Raw genomic sequence first — 20,596 nt, 5'->3', positions numbered from 1 at the left:
ATATCGCTTCATTCAAAAGCGAGTTTCTACGACGTGTCCGTATGACAGTCTATCATGAGGCTAGTCGTAAATTTCACTCGTAATGTCGTGAGTTCTCATAATTCTTACATATCTGTCGGGGACGCGGTGATCAGATCATTGGCTGTCCGAAGTGGACTTTGAAATAACCTCAGGCGAGTACAATGGGGCACAACTATACTTGATAAGTGCTAACCACTTCTCGTGTCAGTTAAGGTAACCGTGACTTCATATGCTGCGTGCTCCTTCCCCGGGTAGGGATGGAAAGGAATGTTCAATGCCGTCTTAAGCAACAATTGTGCTGGATTGCCCCATCGCGAGGATCAGCTGGTGTTGTTCGGTACGTTTGATGCTGCGTAGTTGTGCTCGGGGCGTGTACACTCCCACAGGAAACGGCCCAGGGTCAATCGCCGTGGCTGCTTGGCCTCCCACGAGACGACTTGAATGGCATGTGTTGGCTGAATAAAATGAGCTCTCCCTCAAGTTGTTTCCCATCAAGTCTCTGCCATGTCTACGTTGCCCACTAAAGTCGATATTCTCATCGTTGGTGCAGGTTTCAGTGGTCTCTACCAGCTCCACTACCTTCGGAAGCTTGGATTCAACGTAAAGGTCTTCGAGGCAGGAGGGGGCATTGGGGGCACCTGGTATTGGAACTGTTACCCAGGGGCTCGCGTCGACTCCGATGCAACTAATTATCAGCTTTCCATCGACGGACTCTGGCAGAACTGGAGCTACTCGGAGTACTTCCCTAATTGGAAGGAACTTCGGGAATATTTCGCTTACATAGACCGTACACTCGACCTTGGCCGCGATATCTCTCTGAACACTCGCGTGGTCGCTGCTGAGTTCGACGAGGCTGCCGATGAATGGGTGGTCAAAACTGAGAAAGGCGACACGGTGCGGTGCCAATTCTTAAGCTTTTGCACGGGCTTTGCCTCGAAGCCATACACTCCAAAGATCCAAGGACTGGAGACTTTTTGCGGGATAATCCATCATACAGGACTTTGGCCTCAGGAGGGTGTCGATCTGCGGGACAAACGGGTGGCGGTCATTGGCACAGGGGCAAGCGGCGTACAGGTTGTTCAGGAAGCGGCCTCTCTTTCTCGGCAAGTCACCGTTTTCCAGCGCACGCCGTGTATCGCCCTGCCTATGGGTCAACGAGGGCTTGACGCCGATGCGACAAGGAAACTGAAAGAAGGGCAGCTCGAAGCTTTCGATTATCGGAAAAAGACGTTCGCCGGCCACACTTACAGCTTCACTGACAGGCTCCCATCCGATTTCTCGCCGGATGAACGGAAGAAGTTCTATGAGCAGTTGTACTCGCGTGGCGGGTTCGTCCCACTGTTGTGTGGGTTCCGAGAGGTTTTCGCGGACGACGCCGCGAACGACTGGGTATATGCGTTCTGGAGGGACACAGTCAGAGCGCGTATCAACGACCCGTGGCTGCAAGAAAAACTTGCTCCCGCTGTCAAACCACACCCTTACGCAGCCAAACGTCCGCCACTGGAACAGGTTAGGCTCGACTGTGATATAAAACCCACTCGCTGCAAGCTGAATCTCATTCCCAGAATTACTATGACGTTTTCAACCAGTCGAACGTTAGCCTCATCGACGTCAACGAAAACGACATTACCCGAATTACCCCGAAAGGCGTACAGACGGCGGACGGTGTTGAGCACGAATTCGATATCATCGTGTTGGCCACTGGCTTCGACGCCATCACTGGTGGCATGACTCAGATCAACATTCGTGGTACTGAAGGCGTGACCATCTTCGATAAATGGACTACGTTTGCTAGCACGTATCTCGGGTTGATGACGACGAATTTCCCGAATATGTTCTTCGTCTACGCGACTCATGGCCCCACCGCGCTTAGCAATGGTCCCACAGCTCTGGTAAATACTTCCTGTCCATGCGCGACGAGATTGGCTAAACGATGTATAGGAAATTCAAAGCGACTGGGTCATTCATTGTATACAGTACATGCGAGACCAGGGACTCTCCAGGATTCACCCAAAGAAGGAAGCGGAAGAAAGATACACGAAGCTCGTGAATGACCTGGGGGATAAAGGAATGTGGCTGAAGGCCAAATCGTGGTACACTGGGGCGAATGTCCCGGGCAAGACAATTCAGCACCTGAACTTTTCGGGCGGCGTGGGCATGTATGCAGACATGTGCCGAGAGAACGAGGCGAATGGATATGAAGGATTTGAATTGAGTAAGCAGAAGAAATAACGAAAATTCATGTTAGTAGGTGAGTAGGCTTTGCTTTGATCTTGCCTCAGTTATCTGCTGACTTGGTCAATGTGGGGATAGTATTGTTTTCGTTCTCAAGAAATGAATGTATGAGCGAGGTTTTGCGTTGGCATGCTACTCAGCACGAGCTCCTCCAGAGTTTCCTCATTCGAAGCATAGTTGCCGCGAAACAAGCATTGGAATACCCAGCCTTCTACGACGACTTATTGTGACATGATCCTGCGAGTCCGTAGCGATTGCGTTGATGACACGATGTGATGATTTGTATTCCGAGTCGGGTTTAACAGTATACTTTATCTTGAAGGTGAGCGACTTGTCGCTCGAAGTACAAGGATTGATTGTGCAGCGACAACTCAGCTGCGAGAATGGACTCTACTTGGCTTTCTGTCGTTCAAGGGGAACTTTGAAGCTAAATCAGCATATATGCACGGACATATGGAGCGTGAGATTACAGACTCTCACATTCACTTCTTTTTCAACGACTACATACATCTTTGTTCCGCTCATCGTCTAGAACCCGACGCTTACTTCAACGAAGGTGCAGTGCTCTTCTAATACGAGTCTTCAAGTACAGCTCCCCGGATGTGTCAAGTCAGGATCAGCCTAGGCGTGCGAGTCCATTACTCAGAAGCGAGGTCCTGACGAAGTGTCTGTTTGATGGTCTACCATGGGGATAATCATGGAAATATCGCTCGTAATATCAATTACAGTGAGTTCTCATGCCTCTAAAGTCTTACATATATGTGATCAGATGTTCTAGGTGGACTTTGTGATGACCTAAGGCAAGTGCAATAATTGTACAACAGCGTACGACCAAGTGCTCATGTCATTTCAGGTTACGATATCTGTGTGTTTGTACGCGTGCTTCTTCCCAAACTACTTTGGGATGACGTGAAAGGAATGATCAACGCAGGCATAAGCCACAAATGTGCTGGGGACGCGTAGGAGTTGGTCAGTACGTTTCATCCAGCGTAAGTGTACTCTGGGCATATACACTCTTACCCCAGGGACGACCGCCATGACTTCTTGACCGACCGGAACAACATATGCTAGCTGAATAAAAGGAGCTCCTGCACGTTGCTTCCCATTAAGTCTCTGACATGTCTACGATGCCCACCAAAGTCGATATCCTCATCGTCGGCGCCGGCTTCAGCGGTCTCTACCAACTCTATCACCTGCGGAACCTCGGATTCAACGTAAAGGTCTTCGAGGCAGGAAGGGGCATTGGGGGCACCTGGTATTGGAACTGTTACCCAGGGGCTCGCGTCGACTCCGATGCAAGCAATTATCAGCTTTCCATCGACGGACTCTGGCAGAACTGGAGCTACTCAGAGTACTTCCCTGATTGGAAGGAACTTCGGGAGTATTTCGCATACATCGACCGTACCCTCGACCTTGGCCGCGATATCTCCCTTAACACTCGCGTGGTCGCCGCTGAGTTCGACGAGGCTGCCGACGAATGGGTGGTCAGAACCGAGAAAGGCGATACGGTGCGATGTCGATTCTTGAGCTTCTGCACGGGCTTTGCCTCGAAGCCATACACCCCGAAGATCCCAGGGCTGGATACGTTTCGCGGGATAATGCATCACACTGGGACATGGCCCCAAGATGGCGTTGATCTGCGAGACAAACGGGTGGCGGTCATTGGTACAGGCTCAAGCGGTGTGCAGGTCGTTCAGGAAGCGGCGGCGGTCGCTCGCCAAGTCACCCTTTTCCAGCGCACTCCCTGCATCGCCCTGCCCTTGGTTCAGCGCAAGCTTGACGCCGATGCGGCAAGGAAGCTGAAGGACGGACAGCTCAAGACTTTCGACTTCCGAAAGAAGACGTTCGCGGGTCACTCTTACAGCTTCACCGACATGCGCCCATCCGATTTCTCGCCAGAGGAGCGAAAGGAGTTCTATGAACAGTTATACGCGCGTGGTGGATTCATTCCACTATTGTGTGGATTCCGGGAGGTTTACACGGACGACGACGCGAACGACTGGGTGTATGCGTTCTGGAGGGACACAGTCAGAGCGCGTATTAACGACCCTCGGCTGCAAGAAAAGCTTGCCCCCGCTGTTAAACCGTATCCATTCGCAGCAAAGCGTCCGCTACTAGAGCAGGTGAGAGTCAACTAACATATGACCTGCTCGTGATGAGCTAAATCTGATTTCCAGAATTACTACGACGTGTTCAACCAGTCGAACGTCAGCCTCATCGACGTCAATGAAAACGGAATCACCCGAATTACACCGAAAGGCATACAGACGGCGGACGGTGTCGAACATCAATTCGATATTATCGTTCTGGCCACCGGCTTCGATGCTATGACCGGCAGCATGACTCAGATCGACATTCGAGGTACTGAAGGTGTTACTATCTTCGATAAATGGACCGCATTTGCGAGCACGTACCTGGGAATGATGACGACGAACTTCCCGAACATGTTCTTTGTCTACGCGACTCATGGCCCTACCGCGTTCAGCAACGGCCCCACCGCCCTTGTAAATCACCCCCGTCTGTCCGCGACTAAGTTGACTAAATTAAATTCTTTCTAGGAAATTCAAAGCGACTGGGTCATCCATTGCATACAGTACATGCGAGACCACGGACTCTCCAGGGTTCATCCGAAGAAGGAAGCCGAAGAAGAATATACGAAGCTCGTGAATGACATAGGAAATAAAGGCATGTGGTCGAAGGCCAAATCATGGTACACCGGGGCGAACATCCCGGGCAAGACTATCCAGCATTTGAACTTCACGGGCGGTTTGAACGTGTATGCGGACATGTGCCGAGAGAACGAGGAGAAAGGATTTGAAGGATGCGAATTCAGTACGCTGATCGCGTAACGGGTAATCGCCGAAAGGTCTATGGTAGCTAGTAGGTGAGTAGAGTATGCTTTGGTGATCCAATGCGCCGCGCTGACTACTGACTTCGCAGACGAAATACTTAGAATTTCTGTTTGGATTCTCATAAATCTATGGCTGTGATACTAGCTGCAACGGCGTGAATAATCGGCACCTTTATCTATCTCATTACGGTTCAACTCGCCAGCGTCAACGTCGGACGAGCTTCAGCAGCCTGGGCGTCCCACGAAAGCTTGATCCAGGTTTTCTTAGATTCCGAAGTAAGTATACAACGTCTTGCCTTTACCACCCACCAGTGCTTAACGGCTGTATTGTCTTCTAAGCAAACCAAGTCCGTTGCGACATGCTTCCACAATGCAATGAGAGTATCCCAATTGCGTCAATGACATTACATGATTTACATTAAATTTTCATAAGGTCCTTCAATGCGATTATCCTTGCCCCAAACCACCTAGTCGCGGGGCGCCCTGTACACACCCTCTTTCCCACTTGTTTCCCGCAATTCACCCTTCTCGCGGAGGTCAGCGTTGTTTGTCATTTTGCCTACCATCTGTTCGAACTATTAGAACTGATTAATGACGTACACAGAAGAGACATACCTGCTGGGTCTTCCCGATTACTTTGTCGCCTACACCGGCGTGTCCCTTCGTTTCGCCTGCCGCAATGTCTTTGCCGAAGCCAGCTACAAGACGATTTGAGCCTTCAATTTGAAACGTATACCGCGAAGGAGCTTACCATGTGTTGGATCGTCTTGGCGGGAGAAATTATCTTCGAAGGCATCTGTGCGTCCCCCTGAAGCCTGGTTTGTGTTGCTCCCGAGGTTGCTTCGTTGATTGTTGGACGAGGTGTTGATACCTGCCGAATGTTTATCCCTGCCGAAGCTAGTGTTGTCACCCCCAAGGTTGTTCGTGCGATCGTCAACCGTATCGCGTCCTCCCAGGGCACTAGGAAGACGCTCAGACTCATTGCGACGTTCATTGGTCGACGTGTAGTCTGCAGCTGCGGTATGTTTGTCCCTGGCCCAACTGGTGTTGTCATCTCCAAGATTATCCGGGCTGTAATCAACCGTGTCGCGTGCTCCTCGTGCACCGGGAAGAGGCTCGGATTCGTCGTGGCGGACGTGGTGGGATGGGTTGTTGAAGTCTGTGCCGTGAGCGACGCGGGTGCTGGCAGCGTTCTGTGGGGAAGAGAAGTCCGTGGTATTGGCGGGGTTCTTGCTGGCGGAATATTGTGACGAAGAGTTATCGGTTGCCCGGGTACTGGATCCGTACTGGGGAGAAGTACTGTCGGTCGTGGTGTTACTGGAGGAGTATTGAGGGGAAGAGTAGTCGGTGCCGACGCTGGCGAAGTTATCGTCGCTTCTGGGAAGTCCGGACATTGTTGTTATATGAGTATATGGGTGAGTGTTGTTGGTGTGATGTTTTATGGGATAGATTTCTGAATCCCAATCATTCCCTTTTCCTCGTTCTTATATAGACCATGTAGGCCGAAAGTGTGACGTCACACATGGTGCGTATGATGAGCGTCGAGGCATGCCTGAGGAGTAACGCATCACAGTTTACTGCGCTTCATAGGTTTGAGCCATGGGAATGGGGGCCGGCCTACTGCAATGGTCATTCAGGTTTGCCTTCGTGGGGCTAGCTGGCGCAGGTCCCACCCAAAGTGACGCATTTCCAGGAACAAAATGGCTGTCCAATCTATGTGTTTTGGTGGACTTTGCTGGATGTAGACGACGTTCAAGTACTCATTTGCGCGCTTGCTGCATTCGCCGCCTACGTAGAGCCAGGGCACGACACTAGAGCCTGGGGCATCACTGATAGTCCTCCTGAGCTCCTGAGTCTTGTCACGTGACGACTCCTATTCCACCGCCGACTCGAGCGCCTGCTTGCGAGTCCAACATTCCAACGTCCGACCCACTCGATGTCGTGAATGGTCGCTAACTTATGCGAAGCTGGAGGGCATAGTGCACTTAACCCATGGTTGGTAGCATGCCAAGGATTGGGACGAAGCTTCAAGTAAACACCCGCTTCACGACGGGGTATGATTTACTGAGGACAGCTGAGGACCCACAGTTCAGCGCGCTTGGGACTTCTTGGAAAACACAAAAGGAGTTTTGTTCTGCTTGGTCGACCATCCTGAGTGTCTGCTTCTTATCCACCGTCGACGCAGCGCTATGCCGATTCTCTACCATGTGCAAGAACATACCATCACCCTGAAAGGTCTTACCTACCACGCGGGCTCAGTGTTCGTCGCGCATATGATAACGAGGACTCGCCCTGGCATCTGGCGACGGCGTCATGGAACCAGATCACTCTCTGTAAAACCCCATATTTCGCCATATGCATGCAAAGGTCGAAGCGTTCCAAGCAGGTCCCTCCCATACCACAGCTGCTGTAGTCGGGGAAAGAGTGGCCCCCTGCTCGATGCTTAGCACGTAAACCACTCAGCGAACCCCGTACCTACTTTGCCATGTGGACACCGTTGCCAAGTCCCTGGAAACAGCTGGAAAACCAACGTGCTGCGAGGAGTGGCGTCTAAACAGAGAGATACCCGCATTCTATCGAGGATCAACATGATTTCACGGTACACGATGCCTTTCCTGGTGTACACGGACAAGTAGACTTGGGTGTTTAACCGTTTCGCCGATCGTTGATTGGCTTTTCAGTTTTGAGACGAGGGGAGTCTAAAGGCCGGTGGCTGGAAACGTTAAAAGGCACCCGCTCTGCTTTACGACCACACGCATAATCGCCTCTCATCTTGCCAAACATGAAGTTCGCTGCTGTATTCGCCTCTGTCCTCGTCTTCGGTAAGTGTTCTTCCTATCCCTCCTTCGCGGGAAGGGGCTTCGGATCCGTTCCGTTCTAATGGCAATCGCCCTCTGGATCTCAGTTCTTGTTGCGGTTGCCTCACCCGTAGAAGACGTCAAACCAACCGCAGAGCCAGTTACGAAGGTGAGAGCGAAATGATCTCGCTGATTTTCACAACGCCAGGAAGGATTGCTTTTCACACCATTGCTAGGTTCCCGAACAGCCCACACCTGAAGGACCTCCCGACTGGTGATCACCGTCTCAAGCTACGCCTCGTGCTCGAAGTCAATGTACATTTGCTGTCAATGTTGTTTATGCTTATTCTCCGGGATTCATCGTTTGCGTCGTGTATATCGCTAAGATGTCAGAAGTGGCTTGGGGGATCCGGCACTGACGGATTCATGTTAAGTGGCCCATCCTTCTCTTGCATCTCGTACACACCGCTTCGGCTTCTGGCGAGTTGATGAACACCACGACCAACTCTACTCTACTCCTTCGTTCTACGGCTCTCCTCTCCTGTGCACGACGAGTACCTTCAGAGCCCCGAGGCTAGCCAGATGTGCGATGCATCGGGCCGCATTCTGCGGGAGATGGAGCCTTCTATTGTTATTCAGTATACTATTGCTGACGGAGCACGGTATGTTGGCTATCGTGCCAGAGGTGCGCCCTTCCCAAATATTGATAGTAGACGGAGATATACTTCCAGGTCGCCAGTGTGGTATACAGCGCGGCACTACCTCACCGACCTCATTTCCTGTGGCGACGACCGCGCACGGTGGCATGGCTTTGCACCTCAACCAACACTCTATAAGTCCTGTTCACTGGATCTCATCAAGTAAGTGCCTACCCGAGGGAAGGGGGGCTTATGGCTTTCAGCGCAAACCAGAACGTTGTCCATGCGACTCGATGTTGATAAGACGTCCACGGATATCCTGGAAAATGGGCGTGGTACTGCATCCTTGGGACTTTGTCTGCAGAAAATGCCTCCGACGCGGAGTCGCCGCAGATAGGAGATGAGAGTGATAGACACGAACAACGAAGCCGCAAGGACGCCGCCGACAATAGCGATTACCCGAGCGGAGCTGGGGTTCGACTTCAATGCTGTGGGGATCTCTGTTGCTGACGGTGGCGAAAGCGAGCTTGGATTTGTGGCGGATGCCAAAAAAAGTGGACATCGTTGACGACGAGAAGGACGTAGCTAATGATCGGGGGCGTAGCTCAACAGCTGGATAATTACTAGCGGAGAGTGGCGATAGACTAAAGTTTACCGACAGATCCAAATCAACGGGGAACGACGGAAATGTAGGCTAGAATGACCCGGCCACCTTCATCCTCGCAAGTCCCAATAGGTGTGTGCTTAGTGTTTGCAAGAGGGGGGCTGGCGTAAAACATTTGATAAATTAGGTCGCGTTCAAAGCTGGGTACCCCGAAGAAGGATGTGGGCTGACCGCCGTCTAGGGCATACGTAGTATTAGGAAATGCGCCAAAGTCGGTTGCTGAATTCGCTCTCGATAGTCTACCGTAGACCAACAAACCTGAACGTAAACGGTGCGCCCCGCTTTGTTATAACGCTCGCGGTATTGCGGTACTCGGTGGCAGAGGCTGGCGTATCCCAACCGGGTGAGTACTCACTCTATTTGACTATCCTGGTCGTCTATGAGGAAAGTGTCGGACACCATCAGGTACCTGCGAATGTCGAGGGGACGAGGGCTTACGTTCCTCGGTTATATGGCACTCTCTCACAGGAAATTCATTCAGCGGTTCCGTGTTCGTCTGCCAACGCGCAAGCTGTGCAGCGAATGTATAGCCTGATCATTTGTCGTATTCAATTGCTATTCTTCGTCCACATCTAGATACATAGACTCGATATTGACGGCAAGCTTGCCGGTGAGGCGAGCTGAGACCGAGATACGGCAATAGGGAGAAGGGGGATAACAGGACCTGGGGGTGACAGTTCAAGGAGCGCCATCAGTGTATAAGCGCCCGTAAAATTCCCATCAACGCTCAATCAACGCCAATGAAATTCGGACTAGGACTGTGACGGTTCGCATCTCTAGGTCAGACTGTACTTTCTTCTTCCTTTGGACTAGAAATCTGATTGTGTTTCGAAGTTCGCTTCCTGGTTACGGCCTCTTGAGGGCGTGACTATGATGGCCTGTGAGTTGTGTATCCCCGCGACGTGCGTGTACTGACAGAAACTATGTACAGCTTACGCTATGGGATGGGAAAAGCTGTAGTCCAGCTAACAATCACTGGAACACATCATGCATCACGATCAATTGATCCGATTCTGTAACTTCAGCGCTTCAGCCTTGCTGCAGGAATCTACACCGCTCGACGCTCTGGACGGAGGGCCAGGGTGCCACAGGGTTGCAATGAGCGCTTCGACGTAAAGCAAAACTTAGGGAGAACAAAACTCCCCCCCCCCCAAAACTCAGTTCCCCTCCCGTGTACGGTGTAAGCTCAAAGTGCCAAGCAGTATGAGCTCGAGAAGCGTGATCATTGACAATGCGGACGCCCAAATCCAGTACTCTCCTGGTTGGCGGGCAAGTGGATCCCCCAACGAGTACAAACGCACGACTAGCAACACTGAGACACGTGGAGCATCCTTCACGTTCAAATTCGTCGGTATGTCTCTCAACATTCGATTCGTATCCACACATCAGGGCTGATCTCTTCCTACAGGGACCTCCGTAGCGGTCTATGGCACCTTGGATAGCGTCACACTTCCCAACACTACCTACGTGTTAGACGGCGGCAATCCTTTTTCCTTCTTCGGGAAACCTCAACCACGAATCCAATATCAGCAAGTGTTCTACACAAGCCCCGCCCTGCCGTATGCCGAGCATACGCTTGTTGGATCCTGCGCAGATGAGGGTGGTCGAGTGATTCTGGATTACCTATTGATCGAGATACCGCTCGAATTACCGACAAGCACCAGTTTGCCAACCCCAACTTCGGCAGTGCCTGTAACCGTTGACTCGAAGCCGACACCGCCAACCACTGCGATCGTCGGTGGTGTTCTCGGGGGGCTGCTGCTCTTGATGACTATTCTGGCCTCGTACTTGTGGTACCGCCAGTCCCGGGGCACCAGTGGGAAGACTTCTTCCGTGGACGCCGAATCCGACCCACAGATTCGGCCATTGGCCGCACCTCCTGCCTCCACTTTCTATCCTATGGCCTCCACTTTACACCCTATGGCCTCTACTTCGTATCTTACACATGATGCTGAAAGTTCCTATCAGGATTCCGAAGCACCCCTCCGCAGTGACGTTATGTCGACCACCGAACGACAGAAGTCATCCCAGCATGTAGTAAGCACACAGTTGATGGTCAATCATAGCGACTGATTTCCTCCCAAGTCTTTGCAGTGGAACCAATCGTCGTCACAACAACCGCCCTCCTACTCTATGTAGTATATCTCCGATCCAATCTTGCCACCGGCTGAGTTCTGGAGAAACCATCGGCACGATCGGTGTATATATTTATATTACTCTTTCCGAATCCACATATACATCCTGTTCCTCTTCCACACGTCGAAGTGTTGCGCCCAACTCGATTTTGTACTCTACACTCGTTTATCCCCTTCCTTTCCTTTCACTGTCCCTTCCTTTGAACTACACTTGTCCGGCTCGTGTTGACCGCTATCTACTCGCTGTAGACGCATACCTCATCCTACACGCTCTCCTTGAAGTGCGAACGACAAAACTGAAAGGGCTCCGCATCTCCGTCCCTTACGCCTTTGACGATTGGCGCACGGTTGAGCACGTATTTCGGCGGATGCCAACGCTGCAATTCATCGACTTCCGCAGCCAGTATGGGGATTGCCAGTGGGAGCGCTAGCGTCGAGGTGCACCCCGTGCTGCCACCATCAAGGGCATACCTCTTATGGCATGCAGATTTGAGTGGGACTGGGAAAAGTTTGCGGAAGATTGATTTATGATATATGAGTATTCCAACTAGCGTCCATGTATTACTCTAGTTCGAACGGGGCCGGATAGGGGACATAGTCAGGGGCTGATTAAATCAACCTTCACCAGTATACAGAAGAAACATTTTTGCCTGCATACCATGCAAACACGCAGAGGAAATTTACCGGCGTTTAACAACTCAGAGTGATGACATTCGGATTCGGTTAGCGGTCATGGCATATATTAATATTATGAGGGTATATAGGGAGAAAGATGGGATGCATGGAGAGAACGATTCCGAGACACAACGAAGGAGGGTATCGCAGTCGCATTTCATAAATCAGTATACTGTCGAGGTTCCTCTCCCAATGCAGCTAGGAACTTTTCGAACGTCAAACACCCTCCCATAGTTTCGAAATCGATGTCAACCTCGTTGATGGAGGGAGGATCAACTCCAACGGGGCGTCGCGAATGAGCACTTGGCTCAATCAGAGGCAACTCTTCATCGTTACCCCCCAAGATCAGATCTACATTCCGGCGTTTCCGATTCCTTTGTCCAGTAGAAGCGGCGTTGGCCTTCTGAAGCTGCTTCTTACGCTTGACCGAGTTGTCGAAGCCCTCGTGGAATAGTTCCCAAAGGGCGTCCAGACACCCCCGCAGCGGCTCGAATGCAGGTTGTATTCCTTCGAAAACCGGCTCCGAGTCGCCAAGAAAACTTTTTTTCGCTTCATAGGCGTCGGCATACGTACCAGCCCATGTCAATATGGCTGGATTTGGCTTTCTGACAAATGGTGCATCCTTGTCGAGGGTGTAGTTCGTCGCCGCCCAAACAAAGACGTAGAATAGAGATTCGAGGTCGTGCCGATAGAGGTGAGAGGGGGGGTCAGCGTCTTTCAGGAGATCAAGTGCCATGAATGGACCAGTCCCCGTGCGGTGCTTTGCGTGAGCTCCCAGCTGGGCAGCGACAGATGATAGATCCCAGTCGTTTAGGATGCCGACGCAGCGAGACGTTTGTCGCCATAGCAAGTTCTGTTCACTGATGTCACGATGAAGGATATTCCCGGTTTTCAGCGCAGCGTGATGACCTATTACCACAGATTAGATTGTAAACGGACATAGGAAGGAGGACATACACTCGACAATGTCAAGGTACACATCGAGGAAATCATCGCATGTTGGGACCTCCCATAGATGCTTGTACTGTTCAACAATCATAAGCGTGAAATAACGCTGCTCGAAATTGTGCGCCGTGGTCATGGAGCGGAACAGGTCCCCCGGAAGCTGTATAGATGTCCCCTTGAGCACCATCGCAAAGTGGACCTTGGGAAGGTGAGGTCTCATGCGCCCAATCTTATCGCGGAGCTCCTGAATCAATTCTGCTTCGAGACTCGGTCGCGTAGACAAGGGCCAGCTAAGCTTGACTACCATAGGGACTTGAGGAACGGATTCCCCAGATGTCGTGGTTCCGTGTACGATTTCCATGTCGCCAGAATCCTTCGTGCTGTTGTTGGTGCCTGGTGTGTCGGCCGCGACCTGCTCTGGCTGGGGGGCACTTCCCTTCACTGCTTCAATGGGACGGCCGGGAAGGACTAGTGAGCCTCGGCCGTTAAGACCTTGGTATATGTATAATGGATTACCGGAGATTTCGAAGTGAGAGTACAGATCGTTCTCGAAGCCCTTCACATACGTAGCGCCTGCGTCATCATCGCGCACAGGCAAATGAAGGAACACGCCGTCCAGCGAAACGAGAGGAGCGGAAAGTGGGGAGTCGGGGCTAGGGGAGATGAGGGGTTCGAATCCGGCCTGAACGACGTCGCACTTGGCAAGGGCCAAAGCCACCATCGCCAGCTTTTGTGGGTCTTTAGAGAAATCGAACTCCTCAGTGAAGATGGCGCCTATGCGGTCGTAGTAGTGCACCCATACGGTTTTATCCTTGATCACGAAGCCGGTAGCCCAACGCCTACACGCGGCTGCCATCATCTCGAGGGCATACCCAGCGCCCTGTGTCTCTTTCCGAGTCATTTGCTTGGGTCGCTTCGAAGGACCTTGTTCTTCAGTGCCGAGAACGTCAGTGCTCCGACGCTTGTAACCAGACGGCGCCTTGAGTGGCGGAGAGGGTGCCAAGTCTGGCGTGGAGGCTATGACGCCCACATTAGCAGCCGCAGGCGTTGTTCCTTCGCGAATTGTGTCGATGGGGCGACGTACCCCGCGCGCTTCCTTCCGAAGCCTTTGTTCGCTGGGGCGAATTTGAAATTCAAGAAAGGCCTTGGAGAGCGACCAAGACACCTTGTCAGAGTCTTTGTGTGACTTAAACATGAAAAGCCCATCAGGTTTTTGAGGTGTGCCCGTGCTCTTCAATTGCTCGCTGCCTAGAGAAGCAAGATTGATATCGAGGGCATATCCGTCATCGCGGAATTTCTGGAATAACCCGTCCATGATATTCTTGAACGGCGAATACAGGGCAGTCTCCGGCAAGCCTTTGCTGAGCACCAAGTTGTATTCGGCCAAGCCTTGATAATCTAGCGTCCACGCCTTTGATGTGATATACTCTATGTCTTTTTCCGTGAAACCATACACATGCTTCACGAAGTCTTCAACTGACACATCACGGAGCGTTCGAGTGCGAAGGTCCGCCTGCAGGGCAGCGTCCATGTTGTCGCGAGTGCGGTGCCGAGCGCCAGTTGCACCTTGCTTGTTGGGAGTAGAGTTTGTAGACGCCATACCTAGTTCAAGTCGAATGAGTGAAGGAAGTGAATCATATAGAAGAGGCTCACTGGAGTCGGAGTCGTAACCACTCAAAAATTCGTCTGAGTAGTCATAGTGTAGTAATGAGTTAGAAGATATGGTGTCACTCATGTTGGAGGCCATTTTATGCGATGTACTGTGGCCAATTTCGAAGTGACGGAACAATGGGAATGTGGCAGAAAGTCAAGATGCCACATTAGGCTTACCACTTGGATGGATTGCTTCTTTTGGACGACAACAAGCAATAATAGCGTCATGTGATCGTTGTTTGGAATCTTATCAGATATCATCCCTTCCGGAACGGCAGCATGGGCTCTGCTCTTATTCTCTACGCGACTGAAACTGGAACCGCGCAAGATGCAGCGGAGCGAATATCTCGAAGACTGCGTTGCATTCACTTGAAATGCCGTGTTGTGAACGTGGCCGACTATGAACCCGTAAATCTTCCATCTTGCGCTGTTTAGGCCCACCTCATCTTCAATGTTCAGACCGACCTCATCGCCGAGAACCTTGTTATATTCGTGGCATCGACCACGGGGAGCGGTGTCGAACCGCGTGCAATGACACCAATGTGGTCGATGCTGCTGCGTTCGGGACTTCCAGACGACTTGTTTGAGGATATGCTCTTCGCGGTGTTTGGTTTGGGTGACACTGCGTACGACAAGTTCTGCTGGCCGGCGAAGAAACTGGACCGGAGGCTGGAAAGCTTGGGAGCAGCCCGCATATGTGAACGTGGCGAAGGCGATGAACAGCATCCAATGGGGTGAGTCATGCGCATGTGTGTGCCTGTAAAAGCCTTAACTTGCATCTACAGCATAGACGGGGCGCTGGATCCGTGGTGCGAGAAATTGACCCAGAGTTTGCTGGAGATATATCCTCTACAACCAGGCGTGGAACCACTCTCGCCTAATGCAAAGCCAAATCCTCGAGCTTCTTTTGTCGCGTCCTCTTCTCAATCACTGGGCAAGTCTAGCGATGTCTACTGGATCAGCGACCGGCAAACTACGTATCATCAAGCTACTGTGACAAAAAATCAGCGGATCACGTCTCAGGATTGGTATCAAGATGTTCGCCATTTTGAATTAGACTTTGAGGGCGACCTTAAGTAAGGAGCTCTGTTGTATCTTCCGGTGGTTATTATTGAATATAACAATGGCTAGCTATTTCCCTGGTGATGTAGCCGTTATTCATCCAGAGATTCCAGAGGAGCGTGTTGAGGAGATCCTAGATATACTTGGATGGACGGACGATGCCGACATTGCATATACAGTACGGCCAACAGCTGAAGGTAGGCCCTATCTTTTGCCCTAAAAATAACCACGTTGATATTCTCTCTTCAGATCAGTCTCTCCCAACAGATATCCCTTCGGCAGTGTCTATCCGTGCTCTCTTCAGACGTCATGTCGACTTTCTGGCCGTACCTCGCCGCTCTTTCTTCCAAATGCTCCGGTATTTTACTACTAGTGATGTGGAGGCAGAGCGGTTAGATGAATTTCTCTCTCCTGAAAGTGCAGTGCGTACGATTACTCTCCGTCCGTTGCGACCTATGGTGACAAAAGTCCTTAGGACGAGCTCTACGACTACTGCTTCAAAGTCCGTCGGACGATACTGGAGGTTTTAAGCGAGTTTCGCAATGTTCGTATCCCTAAAGAGTACATCTTCGACGTTTTCCCTCCGCTGCGGCCCCGCCAGTTTTCCATCTCCAGTTCAATTCATGTATGTATTCCGTGAACCTCCAGCACTGAGCTATTCACCGACTCTTTCAATCGAGTCAATAGAGGCACCCGCGCCAAATACATCTTTGCGTCGCCATAGTCGACTACCGTACGAAACTGAAAGTTCCACGACGGGGCGTTTGCACATCGTACCTTTCAGGCTTAGTCGTCGGTAGGTTCCATCTGGGTGTAAGTTTGATCCTTAAATGACATTCACCAGGCGATAGGCTTTCGATAGGCCTACAGAAAGGTCTCCTCCAGCTCCCCAAAGACCCGTCGACTCCTATCATTTGTGTGGGACCAGGAACAGGGATTGCCCCTATGAGGGCCGTCATCGAAGACCGAATTCATAGTGGAATGGTCTCTCCTTGTACGTGTATCTGTCGTTCTTCCGAGCCCCGATGCCAACTTAGCACGCATACAGCTACCCTCTCTCTGTATTTTGGGTGCCGCTCTGCCTCTAAAGACCAGCACTATCATTCCGAGTGGGAGGACTACGCTTCTAAGCAGCTACTCAACTATCGAGTGGCATGCTCGCGTGACGGGCCCGAGGGTGTGAAACGCACATACGTACAGGACGTCATGCGTGAAGATGCCCAGCGTATATGGGAACTAGTGGGGGAACGTGGCGCTTGGGTGCTCATTTCCGGGTGAGCATGTATTCAAGCGTATCAGCACACTAGACCCTAAGTTTCACATCCTTCGCTTCCACGGTTCTAGGTCTTCGAATAAGATGCCTGCTGCAGTCAAAGAAGCGGTGGCTTTCGCTGCAGAAAAATGCGGTGGTATGACTTCGGAGGATGCCCAAGAATACGTCGAAGAAATGGAGAAGGCTGGCCGCCTCATAGAAGAGTGCTGGAGCTAGCTAGCTAGGATTCTCGCCGCATCATGCAACCATCTAGAATGTAGGCAAGGTCTCCATCATTATTTAAGTATATACGACAAGCTCACGCCGGTTGGTCTTCTTCTAGTATCTTGCGTTTCCCCTCCTCCAATACGCGACTGAAGATCGTAGCTAAGCTCGTTCCCCCGCATTCGAATCATGAAACTCCATTCCCCAGATTAATGCCATAAACAAAACGCAACTGTCCGCGGTACAAACCCCATAGAAGTACATCTCCATATCATCATACGTAGTGTATCATTGTCCACAAGAACTCAAGAATACTAGCTTCATCTCTTCCATCCCCAGCCTCCGACTTCGACTTCGACTAAAGCATAATCAAAACGACTGCCCCAGCCACGCCCAGAACCCCCATGCCGTTAACCATGTTCATGCTTTTGGATGCCCCGCTGCTGCTGCTGGGCGCGGAGGCTCCAGCAGAGCTAGCAACCGAGGCGAGAGGACGGGTGCTGCTGCCTCGCACATTGCTATTGAAGCTGCTGACAGTGCTGGCGCTGCTCGCCGCGCTACTAACAGCGCTACTAACGCTGCTCGCGGCAGAGCTCACGACGTCCGACGCGCTTACGCTTGCACTCGCACTCGCGTCGCTAGGCACCGAGGCCGTGGACAATGCCGGCTCGACTGCTGAGGAAGCCGACGCTGAGACCGTTGCCGAAGCTGAGGCGGTAGATGTCAGTGTCGTGTGGGCACTATCAGAAATGAATTGTCAGCTCGCCGTTCGCTGTACAGGGTGTAAATGCACCAACCTCACTCCGCTAGCGAGCAAGAAAAGGGCCACAGAGGCAGTTGAGAATTTCATGCTCGTCGTCAGTGCGTCGTTGAGGTCGTATTGCGCCCACAGCGGTATTGTAATCCCTCTTATATGACCCATTCCTTAAGCTCGTCGGCTTCCAGATGGATAGTGTCGTATATGCTCAAGTTCTTTACTTAGTTTCCATTTCAGGGGAACATTCGACCAATTCTCTGACCCATCAAGAATTACGCAAGATGGCACGACCAAGCCGAACAAATGGGTTGTAGAAGAGAAGAATCGTACGAAGCCTTCGTGCGGTACTTCTTTTCGCCTTTCTTCCTATGGTTCCATTTAGTGCGTTGATGACACGCATATATCAATGTTCAATGATTTCTTGTGATGTCAAATTGTGCTTGACATGATTTTGTTGATGGATTCGGATTTTACTGGGAACTGCTAGACCATTGTTAAGAAATGTTGCAAAAGAGTAGCGTGCATTGAACCCCGTCTACAAAAATGTCCGAAATATGTGGTATAACCGCGTACATAGCTCAAATGACACCATTAATGACAGGTGGAACGAAGGATGAACGAACAATGGTACGAGAACTTCGACAGCTGAAAACCCATGCGTCTACGTAATATGTAAGCTGAGTGTGAGTAGAGAATGAAGGAGATCCCTGACTTTTTACAAGATCATAGCACCTGCGGCAGCGCCAATCATCACTGTGACTCCCAGAGCGATCATATCGACACCCATTTCAATTTTGTTATTCGTAGCAGCGTTGCTGGTGGCACCGGCGGCGACCGAGCTCAAAACAGAGGACGCGGCGCTTACTCGCGAAGTGGCGTCTCCAGCGACCGAGCTCAGGAACGAGGAGGCAGAGCTGACGGCGGCAGAGGCCGCAGAAGAAGCTGCTGAGGCCGAAGCAGACTGCGATGCAAGCGCCGATGAAAGCTCCGACGAGGCAGAAGCTGAGTTAGCGGCTGTTGCACTGATGAGATAGGTCAGTCACGTTGTCGAAGAAAATATCTGACAAAATAATCACCTGGAAAGCTCGCTTTCTATCCTGCTAGATACGGAGGAGATCGGGCTCGTCGCGGTCGTGGATTCGCTTTGGGCGCTGACGCTGACGGCGAGGGCGGCGACGAAGGCGGTGAGGATCGTGAATTGCATTATGAGTAAAGTGGTGATGGGAGAAGGGAAGGAAGAATGTTGGAGGATGTCGCCTTGCTTATATACCCAACGACGGTCGCACGATTGTTCATGACGAGCAACGAGGAAAAGTTTCCATGACGTGCAGATGCCGTAGGTGGAGTGAGTCGATGACGCAATTAACATCGACAAGTAGCCGTCCGTAACATCGGCAAACAGCCTCCAGCATGCGCACGGCCCCGTGTCGGGAAGTGCCCAGCGCTAATACGTCGTCCGCAGGAATGCAACCCCGGATGTGTGGAGTTTCTACCCCACGGGAGGCGTTGAAAGGGATGAACGGCATCAGATTCCGTTAGGGGGAAGAAGGTACGGCCAATCCCCACCAGTGATACGAAGACACGATGACGACGCGGAGCGCCACGCACATGTGCTAGGGCGGAGGCAAGAAAAGGCGACACGCGAGGATTTCCGGGACGAGCGCAACCAAGGATTTTGTGGCCGAATTTGTACCGGGTAGAAGGGGTAATTCTACTTCATCTTGGAATGTGGGGCCGCCTTTGACTCGTTCTTGGAAGTAAACGCGACTAACGGAGCTTGAGGGTGCTTATTGAGGTGGCGCAACCGAGACGGGAAAAAGGTGTCGGTAACTGACACTGCAGTGGATTCGAATATGTCTTGCCAGCGTTCATTTTAGGAGGGTTTCAGTTTCAATGGAGAGGTTCCGGTTTGCCACCTGGACCTATTCCGTTGCCATCGAGATCAACGACTCCAAGGAAAACATTCGAGTATGGAACGTTCGAGTATCCTAAGGCGAGGGACCTGCGCAATATCGTGAAGAGTTGTCGAGGGCAGCTCGGGTTTTACGGATTGCTCGACTCGACGACCAATCCAACAGACGTTGAAGGGTTGCCAGCCTCTCTATGGAGCAAAAAAATCTTCCGCAGGATAACCACGATAGGGTGGCCACCTATCCATCAAAGTATCAAAGCCTTCGAATTCGTGCTGTCGGTCTTGCCTGTCCCCGACAATGCTGCACTCAGATGACTCCACGCAACAGCGACGAGAACAAACGAGGTGGAAGAATAGACTCCCGACACAGCTTAAAACTGCTCCATTTGTTTGGGTCGTCCTGGATGATGGAAAGGCGGTCACCCCACAAGTACAATTCCTCTATTCCGACACAATGCCTCAATCGCATCCTCAATCGTTTTCGGCATTTCGCGGGTATTTTCGCCGCCAATTTGGGGATAGGATGAGAATGTGGATCCTGTGGTAAGGAGGATTGGTTGATCCGGCATCTCTACGATACGCTTTTTGTCAACATCCATCACGCGAAATCCCGATGGTAAAGAAGGATGTGGTGCTTTGCGATCGGGATGATCGTGATCGAGACGATGGTTCACTGGATGTCCAGCTCGTGATGCGTATCCTTCGTTTCCACCAGCGACATCAATTTCTACATCGATCGGAGGTTGATGTAGACAATACCGCGCTCTCTGGCC

The 20,596-nt window shown here is 51.5% G+C and overlaps 9 protein-coding genes across 9 annotated transcripts; 7 read left to right on the top strand and 2 right to left on the bottom strand.

Moving 5' to 3' along the window:
- Positions 1-525: 525 nt before the first annotated feature.
- On the top strand, positions 526-2,253 carry PC9H_011663 (uncharacterized protein; the record flags this gene model as incomplete). The annotated part of the gene is made up of 3 exons (XM_036781146.1): positions 526-1,530; positions 1,587-1,913; positions 1,963-2,253. 3 exons carry the CDS (start codon positions 526-528, stop codon positions 2,251-2,253), a joined length of 1,623 nt encoding a protein of 540 aa, XP_036627001.1.
- Positions 2,254-3,374: 1,121 nt separating this feature from the next.
- On the top strand, positions 3,375-5,105 carry PC9H_011662 (uncharacterized protein; the record flags this gene model as incomplete). Its single annotated transcript, XM_036781145.1, has 3 exons — positions 3,375-4,379; positions 4,434-4,760; positions 4,815-5,105. The coding sequence occupies 3 exons, from the start codon at positions 3,375-3,377 to the stop codon at positions 5,103-5,105; spliced, it is 1,623 nt and encodes a 540-aa protein (XP_036627000.1).
- A 469-nt stretch (positions 5,106-5,574) lies between these two features.
- On the bottom strand, positions 5,575-6,501 carry PC9H_011661 (uncharacterized protein; the record flags this gene model as incomplete). Its single annotated transcript, XM_036781144.1, has 3 exons — positions 5,575-5,673; positions 5,723-5,805; positions 5,859-6,501. 3 exons carry the CDS (start codon positions 6,499-6,501, stop codon positions 5,575-5,577), a joined length of 825 nt encoding a protein of 274 aa, XP_036626999.1.
- Positions 6,502-7,889: 1,388 nt separating this feature from the next.
- Positions 7,890-8,940, top strand: PC9H_011660 (uncharacterized protein; the record flags this gene model as incomplete). The annotated part of the gene is made up of 5 exons (XM_036781143.1): positions 7,890-7,929; positions 8,013-8,074; positions 8,470-8,567; positions 8,637-8,765; positions 8,817-8,940. 5 exons carry the CDS (start codon positions 7,890-7,892, stop codon positions 8,938-8,940), a joined length of 453 nt encoding a protein of 150 aa, XP_036626998.1.
- Positions 8,941-10,410: 1,470 nt separating this feature from the next.
- Positions 10,411-11,346, top strand: PC9H_011659 (uncharacterized protein; the record flags this gene model as incomplete). The annotated part of the gene is made up of 3 exons (XM_036781142.1): positions 10,411-10,558; positions 10,616-11,244; positions 11,293-11,346. The coding sequence occupies 3 exons, from the start codon at positions 10,411-10,413 to the stop codon at positions 11,344-11,346; spliced, it is 831 nt and encodes a 276-aa protein (XP_036626997.1).
- An 828-nt stretch (positions 11,347-12,174) lies between these two features.
- Positions 12,175-14,697, bottom strand: PC9H_011658 (uncharacterized protein; the record flags this gene model as incomplete). Its single annotated transcript, XM_036781141.1, has 3 exons — positions 12,175-12,926; positions 12,975-14,564; positions 14,616-14,697. The coding sequence occupies 3 exons, from the start codon at positions 14,695-14,697 to the stop codon at positions 12,175-12,177; spliced, it is 2,424 nt and encodes an 807-aa protein (XP_036626996.1).
- A 197-nt stretch (positions 14,698-14,894) lies between these two features.
- On the top strand, positions 14,895-17,166 carry TAH18 (NAPDH-dependent diflavin reductase; the record flags this gene model as incomplete). The annotated part of the gene is made up of 10 exons (XM_036781140.1): positions 14,895-15,023; positions 15,075-15,349; positions 15,401-15,691; positions 15,747-15,874; positions 15,927-16,099; positions 16,153-16,302; positions 16,365-16,473; positions 16,522-16,671; positions 16,726-16,951; positions 17,022-17,166. The coding sequence occupies 10 exons, from the start codon at positions 14,895-14,897 to the stop codon at positions 17,164-17,166; spliced, it is 1,776 nt and encodes a 591-aa protein (XP_036626995.1).
- A 392-nt stretch (positions 17,167-17,558) lies between these two features.
- Positions 17,559-18,071, top strand: PC9H_011656 (uncharacterized protein; the record flags this gene model as incomplete). The annotated part of the gene is made up of 1 exon (XM_036781139.1): positions 17,559-18,071. The coding sequence occupies one exon, from the start codon at positions 17,559-17,561 to the stop codon at positions 18,069-18,071; it is 513 nt and encodes a 170-aa protein (XP_036626994.1).
- A 383-nt stretch (positions 18,072-18,454) lies between these two features.
- On the top strand, positions 18,455-18,945 carry PC9H_011655 (uncharacterized protein; the record flags this gene model as incomplete). Its single annotated transcript, XM_036781138.1, has 2 exons — positions 18,455-18,538; positions 18,634-18,945. 2 exons carry the CDS (start codon positions 18,455-18,457, stop codon positions 18,943-18,945), a joined length of 396 nt encoding a protein of 131 aa, XP_036626993.1.
- Positions 18,946-20,596: the final 1,651 nt, after the last annotated feature.

This window comes from Pleurotus ostreatus (assembly GCF_014466165.1).
Source record: "Pleurotus ostreatus strain PC9 chromosome Unknown scaffold_9, whole genome shotgun sequence".
Taxonomy (NCBI): domain Eukaryota; kingdom Fungi; phylum Basidiomycota; class Agaricomycetes; order Agaricales; family Pleurotaceae; genus Pleurotus; species Pleurotus ostreatus.
The sequence above is the reverse complement of the archived record's forward strand: the minus strand, read 5'-3'. Positions and strand labels throughout refer to the sequence as shown.